This window comes from Microcaecilia unicolor, chromosome 2 (assembly GCF_901765095.1).
Source record: "Microcaecilia unicolor chromosome 2, aMicUni1.1, whole genome shotgun sequence".
NCBI classification, from domain to species: Eukaryota; Metazoa; Chordata; class Amphibia; order Gymnophiona; family Siphonopidae; genus Microcaecilia; species Microcaecilia unicolor.
Genome location: NC_044032.1, coordinates 131,629,517 through 131,645,715, shown reverse-complemented (window position 1 = coordinate 131,645,715; position 16,199 = coordinate 131,629,517). Strand labels below are relative to the sequence as shown.

Sequence of the window (16,199 nt, the reverse complement as noted above, 5' to 3'; positions counted from 1 at the left end):
CACTGTTCTCTCAGTTCTTCTATATATTGACATCTGTATTTACTTGATATAAAATTCAATAAAAAATCTTTGGGGGAGAAAAAAAGAAAGAAAGAAAGGCAGGCAGGCACACTGGTTTCCCTGTTATCAGGCAGGAGACAGACCTCATCAACTCCTCCCTCTGTGGTGACATACGTTAGAAATTCTGTATTCTAATCACTTGCAGTAGAGATAATGATCTCAAAACATCGGTTTGTAAAATCACCTGAATACAGTGGGATGTGGAGGGGAGGTTTATATTGTTCAAAGCAAAGATAAATCAGAAATTCACATTTGTTAACCTGTATGCATCAAATCAAATCAATGAAGTGAGAGTTTTATGATAAGGTGGTAGAAAATGTATTAACCTTTAGAAGGGCAGTAGTTGGGGGAGATTTCGATTTATCAACCAATCCAAGATTGGACAACTCAAGGCTTGAGGAGGGAGTGGACAAGGAGCAAATAAAGCAGAACCGAACTGAAAAATATGCTTTCTGTACTGAAATATGTGGATGGCTGCAGATGCGATAATCCCCCAAAAAGCAGATGATGGGGGCAATTCTGTACCTTGGTGCCTCCAGTTAAATGTACCAATGCCATTATAGAATTGACACCTAGTACATGGCTCTGTACACCAAGATGCTGTTACAGAATATTAGTGTGAACTCAAATTGACATGCCTAAATTTAGGTGCAATCATTTATACCAGGTCAATGGCACGTATAAATGGGCATGCCTAAGTGTGCCATGCCACATGCATAATTTATAGTATTCTATAAGTTACATGCATAAGTTGGAGACATGCCCTCCCCTACTATGTCCACATGTACACCCCCCCTTGCAGTTATGCATTAATGCACGTATGCGCTACCTTATAGAATAGTACATACTGCACTCATGTGTTTAACTGCCAATTTTGGGCCTCTGAAGCACCTACGTGTAGATACCAAATTATAGAATTGTTCTTTATATGCTCTTCTCCAGGGTTCACAGCACACACTCTAGGATTGATATGGTGTGAGGAGGAGAGATTAGTTTAATGGATGGATTTTGAAATAGGTGACATCACCTAGGCTGACCATGCTTCAGTGAATCAATCCATTAGCAGTGGGGCATATTTCTGGAAAATACCAGTTTATTAGCAGGTATCACAGCATACAAGAATCCAGATTTCTGGAGGAGTAGCCTAATGCAGTGGTTCCCAAACCTGGTCCTGGAGGCACCCCACTCAGTCAGGTTTTCAGGATATCCACAATGAATATTCATGAGAGAGATCTGAATGCAGTGAAGGCAGTGCATGCAAATTTCTCTCATGAATATTCATTGTGGATATCCTGAGAACCTGACTAGCTGGAGTGCCTCTAGGACAAGGTTTGGGAACCACTGGCCTAATGTTTAGTGCAGTGGGCTGAGAACCAAGGGAATTTGGTTCAATTCCCACTACAATTCCTTGTGACCCTTGGAAAGTCACTCAACCCTCTATTGCCCCAAGTACAAATAAAATCTTAGACTGGACTGTGAGCCCGCTAGGGATAGGGAAAATACTTGTATGTAATACACTGCACCACAGAGATGTAGTTTATCAAATGTATTACCCTTACAGGAACTGGACCTCTACAGTACTTTTAAGCTGAATCTGCAAGACAGATTTGGGGCAGTTTCCTAAAAGGCCATATCTAGTGCAGTGTTTCTCAAGCTAGACAGCGAAGTTTCTTACCTGAAGCAGGTATTCTCCGAGGACAGCAGGCTGGATATTCTCACGTGTGGGTGACGTCACGTTGGCCCCCGGAGAACTTTCAGCAAAATCTCTAGAAGTCTCTTCTGGAGCATTCCACCGCGCGTGGCGTTCATACTGCGCATGCATGCACGTAGTTTCCCACCCGTCGCGCGGTCACGCTCCTCAGTTGAATCCAATAGATAGAAAGAAAGACAACTCCAAAGGGGAGGTGGGAGGGTTTGTGAGAATATCCAGCCTGCTGTCCTCGGAGAATACCTGCTTCAGGTAAGAAACTTCGCTTTCTCTGAGGACAAGCAGGCTGATATTCTCAATCCCTAGCCCCCAGGCTCACTCAAAACAATAAACAGTGGTCAATTGGGCCTCGCAACGGTGAGGACAGAACATAGATTGACCTGAAACAAGAAATAACTAACTGGGAGTGCAGCCTGGAACAGAATAAAAATGGGCCTAGGGGGGTTGGAGTTGGATTCTAAACCCCAAACAGATTCTGCAGCACCGACTGCCCAAACCGACTGTCACGTCGGCTGTCATGCTGAAGGCAGTAGTGAGATGTGAATGTGTGGACTGATGACCATGTCGCAGCCTTACAGATCTCTTCAATAGTGGCTGACCTGAGATGAGCCACTGACGCAGCCATGGCTCTAACATTTTGAGCCGTGACATGGCCCTCTGAAGTCAGCCCAGCTTGGGCGTATGTGAAGGAAATGCAATCTGCTAGCCAATTAGATATGGTGCGTTTTCCGACAGCAACTCCCCTCTTGTTGTGCATCTTAGCCCTGGGCTCATCCACAATCTCCACAGGGAAGGGAATGGCCTCAGACATTTCCCGCACAAAAGAGGAGAAAGACAAGCTTCCCAGAGGGGAGAGCTACTTCTGAGGTGAGGGAGTTGAATCAGATGGAAGACCTAGAGAGTCCTCGGCAGAGAAAACTCCATGCCCGCCATCATCATCAGATGAGCCATCATCGGATGGTGCCAAAAGCTCAGAAAAAGCAGCCCGGATCCGAGCCTGTCTCGACGAGGAAGTACAATGACCTCGATGACGGTGTCGAGAAGTTGACTCCCCTAAAGACTCCGGTGAAGCTTCCTCCACCAACAACAATGGAGAGTCGACTCAGGTGGCTGCCGACTCCGGTACCACAAGCGGTGCCGGAGAAGGAGACCTCACCACAGGGAAAAGGCTAGATGCCGCAGGAGCCTCCGGCACCGATGGTACCGGTACTTCTGGTGCCGGGCGCAAATGGTGCAGCACTGCTTCCATAAAATTGGGAAACATAGCCTTGATGCGCTCATCAAGAGAAGCTGTTGAGGAAGGCTGCGGTGCCAGTGTGGGCTTCAGAGGCAGAACCTGCAGGGGATGGGGAGCCGTACCGGACTGCCAGACAACCGTCGCGCCAACACCTCCATCACAGAAGAAGAGCGATCCTCTCGGCGTCGACACTTCTCAGGTGCTGAATGCTTCGACAACCCGGAGCTCCCAGTACCATGAGAAGGAGAACGATGACGGTGCTTCTTCACCTTCTCCCAATGCCTGTCATCGAGACTCCTTGGTACCGGTGAGGAAGACGTGGAATCCACACGTCTCCTCGGGGCCGGGTCTGAGACAGGTCGGTCCCGGGGGGCCTGCAAAGCAGGAGGCGCAGAGGCGGGTGGAGACCCACTCGATGCATCACTGCTCCCAGTGTGCATCGGTCTTTTGGCAGCCTTTACCCAGTCTCCCGACGCCAACGCAGCCGTCGACACCGAGGTACCGGACCCAAAAAGCTTCTCTCTCTGAGCCTCCCTCGAGCTGGGTACGTTTCTTCATCTGAAGACACAATTTACAGCTCTCCGGGCGATGGTCAGGCCCAAGACACTGAAGGTACCAGGAGTGCGGATCAGTGCCAGAGATGGTCCAGTTGCAGCGGGCGCATGGTTTGAAGCCGCTGGGCATCTTCGATGACATGGCGGGGAAAATAGCCTCTGCGAAATCAAACGACGCGATTGTGTCAGAAAATTAAACACAAGAAAAAAGGGAAGAAAAACCCGACCGAGCAACCTAAAAGCGGTCGCAACGAAGAAATGAAGGAAACTTATAAAAAAGGAAAAAACAAACTAGAAAAAGTAAAGGACTTTTTTTTTTTTACAACAACAAAAAGCGATCTTAGCCAGAAGGCTGAGAAAAAGAAGAAACTTCCTCTCCAGGGAACCAAAGGAAACGCGAAGCGCGAAAGAACTCCGTGTCTCCTCAGATGCGGAAAAGAAGAAACTGAGGAGCGTGACCGCGCGATGGGCGGGAAACCACTTGCGCATGCGCAGGTGGAACGCTCCAGAAGGGACTTCTAGAGATTTTGCTGAAAATCCTCCAGGGGCCGACGTGACGTCACCTACACGTGAGAATATCAGACTGCTTGTCCTCGGAGAACTGGAGTACTCCCAGCTTATCTTGTTTTCAGGATAGCCACAATGAATATGCACAAGATAGATCTGGCTCTTTCAAATACTGAGTTAAAAATCTAGCACAGAAGCTGTTGATCAGAAATGGCTCTTGATTCATGGATTAAGGTTACCAACAAGAGCAATGTAAGTATCCCATGTATACAAGTTTGAAGTCACATGCTATAATACAGAAAGTTGCAAGGAAAAGGACATCAACCTTGGATTTTGAGTCTCAATTTACAGCAACTCTCAAATGGAAAATTGCCTGCATTGATCAATTTAGCAGGTTGGTGCCTGTGATACAAATTAAGCTTGCCCATGGAATATCCTTTGGCTTTAAATTAAAAGAAAGAGTGATTACTTGGGTTAATAAGTACTGTATAAATTTAACAAATTAAAACACAACTATCCAGAGACATTTGGATTTGACTAATTACCTCAGCCTTTCTCAGTGAACCTCTATAGGCTCACTGCCTCACACTGAACAAATGGACTAGATCTTACAGTGAACAAATATGTTTGCAAAAACCTTATTTGATTTCTTTATTGATTGAATTTAAGATTTAAAAGCTCTTAAACTTGAGTCAGGAAAGCACGGTACATATTAGCAGACAAGGATCATGAGATCCATCCAGCCTGCTCAAGTTTACTTCCTGCTCATCTCTGGCTTTTCCTTACTTTTCTGGTATGAAGAATCCCTATTTTTCTCCCAGACTTTTTTTTTTTAATTAATTCTGTTACTACTTTTGCCCTAACCACTCCATGCATCCATCACTTCCTTTGAAGACATTTTATTCCTGCATATTCCCACTCATAGCCTCTGTAATGTGTAAAACAGAAGGGGCTATTTGGTGGGTCTGAAGGCAGTGAGAGTGAAGAAGAGGCTGCTGGGACTGGGTGGGAACAAGGGTCTGAGGAGATGTACAGAAAATCAATAGGTTGGGCGTGATGTGCAGATGAAGGTTTTCCTAGGGCATCAGATAACCTCAGCCCAGCCCTGAGTGGATGAACAGTGGCTACTTCATTATGCTTTTCTACACACAGGCTTTCACAACCAGTGATAAGATGGGTAAGTTTTCCAGGGTTTTATAGAATCTGCATTTGTCTGTCTGTTTTATCAGGCTTTTTCTACTCTAGCTGTGAACTATACTATTAACTGTTCACTGTCATCTCTTCTCTTTACTTGTGGTTGCCAAAGTTACTGACTTTCTTTCTGTATCTGTGCCTTTGCCAACTGTTTGTCCTTATTAGCTGGTTCAACTCTTTAAATAGCTTTTTTCCTGATTTGCAAATATAATTGCCTCCTTTTCCCATATGTGTTCGCAGACTCTCAATCATCTCTTCTAATCATAAAATATGCCCAAGCTTATGGATGCCCTCTGTACTTCAGCATGTTTTGAGTACTTGGATCAGCTGATGTTCTTGAGATGCCTATACTAAAAGTCACATTGAAACTCTCTCTAGGTGTGTAAGGGGGTACATAGAGACACTGCCCCTCACCCTTAAGAATAGTCCTTAAGATAGCCTGAGCTACCTTAAAACCACTAGTCCCACCCAGGGAGGAAGTGGGATGGAGGGGGGGGGGGTGGAGTCAGAACCAGAAACTATAAAAGGCATATTGTTAAGGAGGCCCAAGGAAGGAAAAACTGAAGCCCTAGAATATGCTTTTACAACCTATGTCTAGCGAGCACGACCTGGCTGAGGTAAGCCAACTTTTGGATTTGAGACATTTAAGTCCTGGAGGGAGAAAAAGAGAGAGAGAGAGAGAGAGAGCTTACAGGCTGTGTTTAGGGCGTGGCAGTCAACAACCTCAGACTGTGTTTTGGGCAATCAGCCCGCAGGCCCTGGTTAAGACTGTGTTATCTGAACTGAAGAGACTTTTCACCTTTTGTTCCTGGTCCTGTGACACAAAAGGCCTCAAGTTTCTGTTAATAAAGCCCTTGTTTCATTTTTATACCTTTGTCCAGCCAATTTCTCTACTTAACACTGATTACAAACTTTTTACAAAAATTCTAGCAAACCGCCTCCAGCGAGTAATAGCCATACTTAATCATGAGGATCAAGCTGGATTCATTACAGGCATACATTAGAAAAACTTTACAGCTCATTTATTATGCAAGAACTGAGGCAATACCAATGCTTCTTCTCTCACTTGATGCAGAGAAGGCATGTGACTACTACTACTACTACTTATCATTTCTATAGCGCTACTAGATGTACGCAGCACTGTACACTTGAACATGAAGAGACAGTCCCTGCTCAACAGAGCTTACAATCTAATTCTGACAGACAAACAGGACAAACAAGAGATAAGGGAATATTAAAGTGAGGATGATAAAATAAGGGTTCTGAACAAGTGAACAAGGATTAGGAGTTAAAAGCAGCATCAAAAAGGTGGGCTTTTAGCTTAGATTTGAAGATGGCCAGAGATGGAGCTTGACGTACCAGCTCAGGAAGTCTATTCCAGGCATAAGGTGCAGCAAGATAAAAGGAACAGAGTCTGCAGTTAGCAGTGGAGAAGAAGGGTGCAGATAAGAGAGATTTACCCAGTGAACGAAGTTCCCGGGGAGGAATGTAGGGAGAGATGAGAGCGGAGAGGTACTGAGGAGCTGCAGAGTGAATGCACTTATAGGTCAATAAGAGAAGTTTGAACTGTATGCAGAAACGGATATGACCGGGTACATGGCCATTTATGTTTTCAGTTCTGGAGAAATGTGGCTTCCACAGTCGTTTTCTCTCCTGGCTTCACTTGATTTATACAGGTCCTCAGGCCTGTTTAAGGTTAAATGATAGTCGCTCGGAGACTTTCACATTATATTGTGGCACACGGCAGGGCTGCGCCTTATCACCTTTGCTTTTTGCCCTTACTATTGAGCCCCTCGTGTGTGCAATGAGAGCTCAACAGAGTACTGTGGGCCTCTCCTGGGGTGGCATAAAATCAAAAATTATGCTTTTTGCAGATGACATCTTACTCACTCTTGCAGGCCTACATAGGTTGCTAGCAGAAACAATGCAACAGTTGCATTGGTTTAGTTTTGTATTGGGTTTTAAAGTGAATATGAATAAATCAGAAATATTAAATATCACCCTAGATTCTAACCAGGAGACAACTTTGCATGCACAATCTCTCATTCAGTTGGGCCATTCACTTTATATGATATTTGGATATTAATATTACCAAGACTATCACAGATCACTATGCAGATAATTTTCTTTTATTTAGAGAAAACGCCCCCCCCCCCCCCCATGGGTGCGTCAAGTGATGCTTTATCAGACCAGGTTAAAGGGAGGTATGGGAGTCCCTAATTTTTCATCTTATTCTCAGGCAGCTAATCTGCATATTCTTGCAGAGTGGGGTAGCCTCTCTCTTAAGGCATGGGTGATTCTGGAGCAGGCATGGATGGCTACTGTACCCCTTTGGTTACCCAAACCTGCATTGTTGAGCCTGTTGTGTAAGGCCCATCCATTGTTGTATCATCCCTTGCTAGTGTGTAGCAAGGTGAGACATCAGTTCTTCCCTGGGAGGCGGTACGTTTTGCAGATGGCGATTCGCTTTGCCCCTGGGTTTCACTCTGGACAACTGGATTCACTCTGCCACCACTGGGAACAATGGGGAGTTTATACACTGAATCAGATTTGGGCTGAAGGGGAGTTTGTATCTTTTTTGGAGCAGTAGGAGGAGTATGGACTCCCTAATCACCATGAGTTCCATTATCGGCAGCTTAGAAATTAACTCCACAGACAAGCCCCTGGGTGAGCTTCAATTGACTGATACCTGCCTTGAGCAAGTGAGGCGGGAGGGCAGTGGGTGGGAATGCATTTCCAGACTATACTTAGCTTTGCTTTCCTCAGATGTGCCTGCCCTTTATTATACTACTAAATGGGAAAAGGCTATAGGTTCTGTCTATGAACTCGCCCAATGGGAAAGTGCTTTAAATACCTCCTCAAGGTTTTGATTTCAGCTAATCTAATAGAAAATGGGTACAAGATATTATATCACTGGTAATACACAGCGCAGCATTTGCTGCACATCTTTGGTACTGGGTCAGGTCAATGCTGGCGAAATTGTGGAGCGATGGGCGATATGAACCACATTTAGTGGTCCTGCCCTCTAGCTCAGCAGTTTTGGACTAATGTATTACTGATTCTACAACAAATGCTTAAGATTAGTTACCCATATAGGGCTGAACATTGTCTACTACATTTTAAACCAAGGGGGGTAAAAAAGAATCTGCATAAACTAACAACCAGTCTGTATGTGGCTAGCAAATTAACAGCTGCTGTGGCATGGAAACAGCCAACGATGCTAGCTATACCTAAAATTCTGGGCAGCTGGTGAATTTTCATAAAGCCTGGAACACCTAAACCACTTGAAGAATATCACAGATACTACCTGAAGGGTTTGTTGTCGAGAGCACGCCTCACGTACTTACATATAGCTGTTATATTTTTATTTTATTTATAGCACTTGATATACCGAAATTGATCCATGAGGCAACTATGCGGTTTACAATTTCAATCATAGATATGTTGCGATTTGTATTTTGTCACATCCCTATGGGAGGAGTGAGAAGGGGGTGGGGGTTCAATTACTTAGCAATTGTATTACTATTAAACTCTTTAGATTGTCTATTTTGCTACCTGTATAGATTGTTGTCTTTATGAAAATAAATAAATTGGAGGAAAAAAAGCAGAAATTGTGTATTACAAGCTGAGATGGAAGGACATCCATACCAAGCACTGGTGGACTTCGGCAGAGTTAAGACTCTTGTTTGGACAGAGATACTCGGCTGCCTACAATTGACTTATGAGCAAATTGTGACCCTGGCATGCATACATGGTGACCAGAGGCAGTATCGAACAGGCCGAGTATCCTTTAAAACACCTGCAGAGCAAGCTCAGCTGGAAGTGACAGTCTTGCCTTGGTTACCTTACCCAGTAGTTTTGAGCCAGGATTTCCCAAATTTCGGTGCCATCTGGGCTCAGCTGATCGCTGGCCCAAAGAAAGGAGTCCTTCCCTGACATCTTTCCGCTAGAGGATCCTGACTTGTATGCCGAAAACCCAAAGCTGCCTAAACTCTGCCGCCAATGGTGGTTAGAGAAACTGCATTACTATCTAAATCTAGAGCTTCAGAGCACTGAGATCTGGAGCCAAAAGACAGCAGCAGTCCAGACAACTCAGAACCTTTAGCCTATCTGAATGGAGTAGTGAAAGAGCCACAGGGAATTTCAAAAGGGCACAGTCAGAGGATGAGTCCCTGAAAGCAGCCCGAGCTAGGGTTGTTTCGGTAGATGGAAATCCCGTGGGCAACCAAGGCCCTTCTAAGGTAGTACTCCTGTATTTTATAATAAAGAATGACTTGTACTATAGGGTGTCCAAGGGAACTAGGGAGGGGGAAAAGGTAGAGCAACTATTAGTCCCTCAACCCTACCCTAGGCAGGTCATGCAATTAGCCCAGTGTCACCTGTTTGGTGGTCACCTGGGGGAAGAGAAGACCTGGGAGTGGATACTGGCCTGGTTTTACTGGCTGGGGTGTTCAAGCGAGTTATTTTGTCAGGCCTGCCCAACTTGCCAGCTGAGTAGTCCTGCAAGGGTTCCACCTGCCCCTCTTGTGCCCATGTCCCTTGTCAACACCCCATTCGAAAGAGTAGCAATGGGACTTTGTGGGACCCCTAGAACGTACCACCTATTGCAACAATATACTCTGGTTATTTTGGACTATGCCACTGCCCTAATATGAAAATTATGACAGTGGCTAATGTGCTGTGGGCAGTTTTTTCCTGAATGGGGATCCCTGCTGAAATACTGACTGACCAAGGCATCACACCTTTATCTCCAGAGTCAGAATGAAGACCTTGCAGACATCTGTTTATCATGCACAGATATATGGTCTAGCGGAATGCTTCAACAAGACTCTCAAGCAGATACTGAAAAAGTTTGTGGCCAAACACAGGAAAAACTGGATTCTTTACTCCCATATGTACTATTTGTCATCTAGGAGGTAACCCAAAATTTGACAGGATTCTCTCCATTTGAGCTGCTATATGGGAGGAGACCTAGAGGAATCCTGAATGTGGTTTGGGAAGCTTAGGAAGAGGAACCCAGCCTGGGAGGAACCTGGCTGAATGTGTCAAGTTATATCTTTAAGAAGAGATTAAAAACATTCTTATTTTCTAAAAATGTGATAAGGAAGTAATATACTAAAGTTATTGAGTTGAGTTCATGTAAGGTTCACTGATATTTGTGATATTAATATTTATGGTAATTTTGAAGTAATTTTGTTACATCCTAGATTTCTTTAGTATTTTAGTTGTAATCTGCTATGAACTATTTTATTGGAATTAGCAGGCTATAAATGAACTAACTGCAACTGTATGTGCTCACTGTGCAGGAGAGGCTGAAGAATGTTGGTGAGGCAGCCAAGCTCTGCCTGGAGAAAGCTCAAGATGGGTCAAGCCCAAGCCTACAATCAGAAAACAGTATGAAGAACTTTCCAGCCAGGGTATACAGTCTTAGTCCTCTCCTCCTCAGAGAGTAAACTATTATGCAAGTGGCAAGGTCTTTATGAAGTTGTGGAAAAGAAAGGACCTGTCAATTATAAGGTAGCCCAACCAGACAAGAGGGACAAGGGGAAGATCTTCCACGTTAATTTGTTGAAGAAGTGGGTCCCAATGACTGCAGAACTGGTTCAAAGAAATGACTTTGGGCCTGAAGTCCCAACAGAGGTCGGGCTCTTGCAAGTTCCATTTGGCATCAGCTCTCCATCTCACAGAAGGCCGACCTAGAGCAGTTGGTACATCACAATCAAGATGTGTTCTCTGGACTGTCAGGCTGGACCCACCTTGCAACTCATGACATTCTCACCAAGCCGGGAGTGGTAGTCTGAGAATGCCCCTATCGGATTCCAGAAGCTCGACGGCAGGCCGTGGCAAAGGAGGTTGCTGAAATGCTAGAACTGGGTGTCACTGAGGAGTCGACCAGTAACTGGTCATGTCCCATTGTGCTGCCAAAGCCGACAGGAGTATCCGGTTTTGTACTGATAGAAACATAGAAACATGATGGCAGATCAGGCCCAACCAGTCTGCCCTTCCTCAGTAACCACTAACTCCTTTTCCTAAGGGATCCCACTTGCCTGTCCCACACTTTCTTAAATTCTGACACAGTCTTCATCTCCACAGCCTCCACTGGGAGGCCATTCCATGTATCCACCACCCTTTTCCGTGAAAGAATATTTTCTTAGATTCCTCCTAAGTCTATTTCCTCTTATCTTCATCCTGTGCCCTCTCATTTCAGTTTTACTTCATTTGAAAAAGGCTCACCTCCTGTACATTAACGTCACTGAGGTATTTCTATGTCTCTTTACATTTTATGGCAGAGACCTCTTACCAATTTTGTAGCTGCCCTCTGGACCAACTCCATCCTGTTTATATCTTTCTGTTGGTGCGGTCTCCAGAACTGCACGCAGTACTCCAAATGGGGCCTCACCAGAGTCTTATACAAGAGCACTACACCTCTTTTTTTCTGCTGGTCATCCCTCTTCATATGCACCCAAGCATCCTTCTGGCTTTGACTGTCGCTCTTTCTACCTGTTTGGCCACATTAAGGTCATCAGACACAATCACCCCCAAGTCCCGCTCTTCATTCATACACAGAAGCACTTCACCCCCTATACTGTACCGTTCCCTTGGATTCTTGTAACCCAAGTGCATGACCTTGCACTTCTTAGCATTAAATCTTAGTGGCCAATTTTCAGACCATTCTTCAAGCTTTGCTGGGTCCTTTCTCATGCCATCCACATCCTTAGGAGTGTCCCCCCTCTTACAGAGCTTGGTATCATCCGCAAAGAGACAAGCCTTACCAGACAGTCATTCCACAATATCACTCACAAAGATGTTAAAAATTGCCGGCCCAAGGACCGACCCCTGCAGTACACCTTTTTCCTCAGAGCAAGCTCCATTTACCACTACCCTCTGTCTCCTCCCATTTAACCAGTTTTTAACCCGGTTAGTCATTTAAATCCCATACCGAGGGTACTCAGTTTATCAGTCACTTGTGCGGGACTGTGACAAAGGCTTTGCTAAAATCCAAGTACACCGCATCTAGTGCCCTTCCCACATCCAACTGTTTGATCACCAAGTCAAAGAAATCAATCAGATTCATCTGACATGACCTGCCTCAGGTCCTGCAGTCCGTTCGATTTGAGAAACCTCCCAATCCTCCACTTTAGAAGTGTTTCCATTAGTTCCATCATTTCCGGAAGGTGAACACTGTCTTGAAACTAGAGGCCTATCTCATTGCCGAGGATAGACAAACTCAATGAGTGACTGGGAGAAGCCCAATTCATCTCAACCTTACACCTGACCAAGGGATATTGGCAGCCTTTTCCTCGCCCCAGGGTTTTTTTCCAGTTCACGGTGTTGCTGTTTGGCCTTCATGGGGCTCCAGCTACTTTCCAGCGCCTCATGGACTGGCTACATAAACCGCATGGAGACTACGTGGCTGCTTAGACAACATTGTCTTCTACAGTAAGGTTGGAGGACCCATCTCATACAAGTAGAAGCCACACTGGATAGTCCAAGGACTGCTAGGCTAACAGCGAATCCTAAAAAAAGGTCTAATGGGAGGACAAGTCCACTATCTGTGATACTCAGTCAGGAAAGGACAAGTGAGACCACAGATCTGGAAGGTAGACACAATCAAACAGGTGCCAGTACTCCAGATGAACAAATAAGTACGAGCCTTCCTTGGCCTTGTTGGTTATTACAGCTGGTTTATTCCAGGGATCGATGAGAAAGCAGAACTGCTAACTCGCCTCCTACAGAAAGCAGCTCCAGAAAGGATACATTAGACCTAAGAACTAGATGTTGCCTTCCAAACCCTGAAGAGGTATATTTGCTCACAGCTGGTGCTGGTCAGCCCAGACTTCAATTGGCCTTTCAATGTGCAAACTGGAAGGGCACTCAGTGGCATGCATTAGCTGGAAGCTGTTCCCGAGAGAGAATTATGCAGTGAGTGGGCAGTACTATTTATTGGGGGGGGGGGGGGGGGGCGACACTTCCTACTGGTTACCGACCATCAACCCCGTCACAGTGACTGGCTCAACATAAAGACTCAAATGCGCGTATCATGCTCTGGTTACTTAGCCTCTAGCCCTTTAGCTATTGGGTGAGACATCGGGTGTGCCAAGACCATGCTAACACTGATTTTTTTGTCTCAGGAGGTGGACCCTGATATGGCATGCGCTCAACCAGAACACTGCCCCTCACCCTTAAGAATAGCCCCTCAGATAGCCTGAGCAATCTTAAAACCTCTAGAAGGGGGGGGGGTTTGTTTTTTTTTTAAAAGAGGCCTGTGGGACGGTTTTGTTTGAAGAGGGGGTTCTATACAATAATCATTTAAAAAAGGTTAGAAGTACATAATGTAATGTTTAACATTGTGCTGTATTTTTGGAACAAGTTTGGGGATTAGGGTTGTATATCTTTGAGCATGTGTATGGCTCCCATTTGTTCTGCGGTTTTTCTAAATGCTTGCTATTGTCCTTAAACCTTCAATAAAGACTTCTTGAAATAAAATTTAAAAAAAATCACTAGTCCCGCCCAGGGAGGAAGTGAGGGGTGGAGACAGAACCAGGAAGTATAAAAGGTAGGGCCAGAGTGAGGTTAAGGAGGCCTAGGGAAGGAAGAACTGAAGCCCCAGCATATGCCTTTACAACCTATGTCTAGCGACCGCGACCTGACTAAAGTAAGACACCTTTTGGATTTGAGACTTGTAAGTCCTGTTCTGAGGTCTGGCTGGAGCCAGAGAGAGAGAGAGAGAGAAGAGAAGAACTTACAGGCTGTATTTGGGGCATGGCAGTCAACAGCTACAGGCTGTATGTTGGTGGTTAAAACTGTGTTACCTGAACTGAAGAGACTTTTCATCTTTTGTTCCTGGCCCTATGACCTAACAGGTCTCAGGTTTCTGTTAATAAAGCACTTTTTAACTTATTTCATTTTTACACCTTAGTCCAGCTGTGTTATTGTGCAGGCCCACCTTCAACCCTTGTTCGCCCTATCACAAGTGTATCAACCTAACAAAGGCATTTTAGGAGGCCACAGATTAAGGCAAAAAGTTTACCAAGGTAAGGTTCATAGCTTTCCTTCCCCTTTTAACTGTATTTGGAAAAGAAAGCTACTAGCTCTGAAAAGAAATGTAGTAAAATGATAGAGACAACTCAGAGCTTAAACAGCAGCTTAGCGCTAAGCTGTTGTCACTTTGCTCCTCTCCCTCCCTGTTGTGCCATTTCTGAAAAATAAAATAACAGACTGAAATTTCTTTTTAATCCCAGTATCTATTCAGTACATGAATGCTTCTGTAGATAGATTTAGGGTATAATCAAGCCTGAATATAAATGACTGTAATTAGCTGTTACAGGGCACATCCTGCTAAAGCAGGCAAAGAAATTATTTAATGCAAATATCTTTTTATCAGTGGTAAAGAGGTGTGAAAGGCTAAAATCTACTGTATGTGAAAGATGAATCAATTAAAACCTAAAACCATTGTTCATTTACAACCACCTGGATATTCGCTTTTGCTGCCAAGGAGGATGGATGAAAACAGGAGACGGGATGAAGTCAAAAGGTTGAAGCCAATAGGTCAGTCTCCGTTTCCCCTTCCCATTCAAAACAAAGCTAGCAAACCAACCTATGAGCTGCTGCATCCACGTTATCATTCTTTATTGCTTATAGCATTTTTATTTAATCTCACTTGTATTTTCAAACATGCCATTGCCAGCTTATGTAGCATACAGATGTACACAGAGGAAGCATAATAATGGAATAACTTTTCAAAGGTAGAGTAGTTATTTGTTATAAATCTTAATCAGTGTGTCATTTTGAGGGGCTGGTTATAGGGACACCCTAGAACTGTTATATTTGTGCAGAGAAAAAGATGGAGACCTGTGTGGTGGTGGTGGGGGGGTGGGGAGATCGGTATGGTGATAGGGGTGGAGACAGATGGTGGTGGGAGACTGGTGTGGCTGGGGGGAGTGAAAAAGTTTGGGAACCACTGGCTTAAGCAACTCATTATCCAAACCCTTTTTTCTACCAGTTCAGTATACTAAAACCTTATACTTTACCTTGCTTTTACAAGAGGTTGTGTCACCCATTTCTTCAACATTCTTCGGCCAAAAAAGGTCTTTGTGTGATCTAAGACCCACAACAAGCTGCCCTTTGTCTTCATGTCAGCCTAAATAACAATTAATAAAATGTTAACTTGGTAGTTGCATATTCATCTGAAGCTTTTATAGTCTCATTCAGTCCTTTCTGCATTGATGTTTAAAAAGCAAGTGCTAAAACAGAAGCCTGTAGTGGATTTCCTATCAAAAGTCAGTGCCATCTTTGTACTCCAATCTTTCCAACTCAACAGAAATTGGAAAGAATTTCACAAAAGGGGTCAAGAACCTCTGTTCGGGGCAAAAAAAAAACAAAACCTCCCCAAAAACTTAACAGCCCAGATGAATCTTAGCATGAGGGAAAAGACTTTAAAGAATTCAAAACTAAGCCAAATCTGACTGGCAGTTCCAGAGAAATAAGTCCTCCAACGCATTTCTATGAGAGGAGGAGTTACAACATCTGTAGCATAAAAACTTAGAGTGAAATGTAGCAATTAGAGAATTAGCAAGGCAGTTTATAGAAGGTGAAATCCCCTAGTTTTCCAAAACTGCCCTTACACCCCAACCCCCTCCCCCTAAAAATTATTCCCCCTTACCACCCTACACACTGCTTCACACCTAAAAACTATGCCCCTCATCATCCTATTCTAACACCCCACAAACTACCCCAACCCCAAAACTAGTCCCATACAGTTACTCCTAACACGCTCTAAACTGCTCCCTCTAACACTTGACAGTCAGCAAGTGCCCTCATCACCCCCTCCCCCCACAGACATAACACATAGCCAGTACACACACAGGGATCCCATAGATACACACACAGGAAATGTAAATAATTCCCTATCCCTGTATTCCATTTTCTTTGTTAATTA

The 16,199-nt window shown here is 44.4% G+C and overlaps 1 protein-coding gene across 1 annotated transcript in view; it reads right to left on the bottom strand.

Moving 5' to 3' along the window:
• The window catches only part of MSH3 (mutS homolog 3), a 484,945-nt gene that overhangs the window by 307,524 nt on the left and 161,222 nt on the right, over window positions 1-16,199 (bottom strand). Inside the window, exon 12 of the mRNA XM_030193332.1 lies at window positions 15,292-15,401. Coding sequence (XP_030049192.1) covers window positions 15,292-15,401 — 110 coding nt within the window. The remainder of the gene's footprint in view (window positions 1-15,291; window positions 15,402-16,199) is intronic.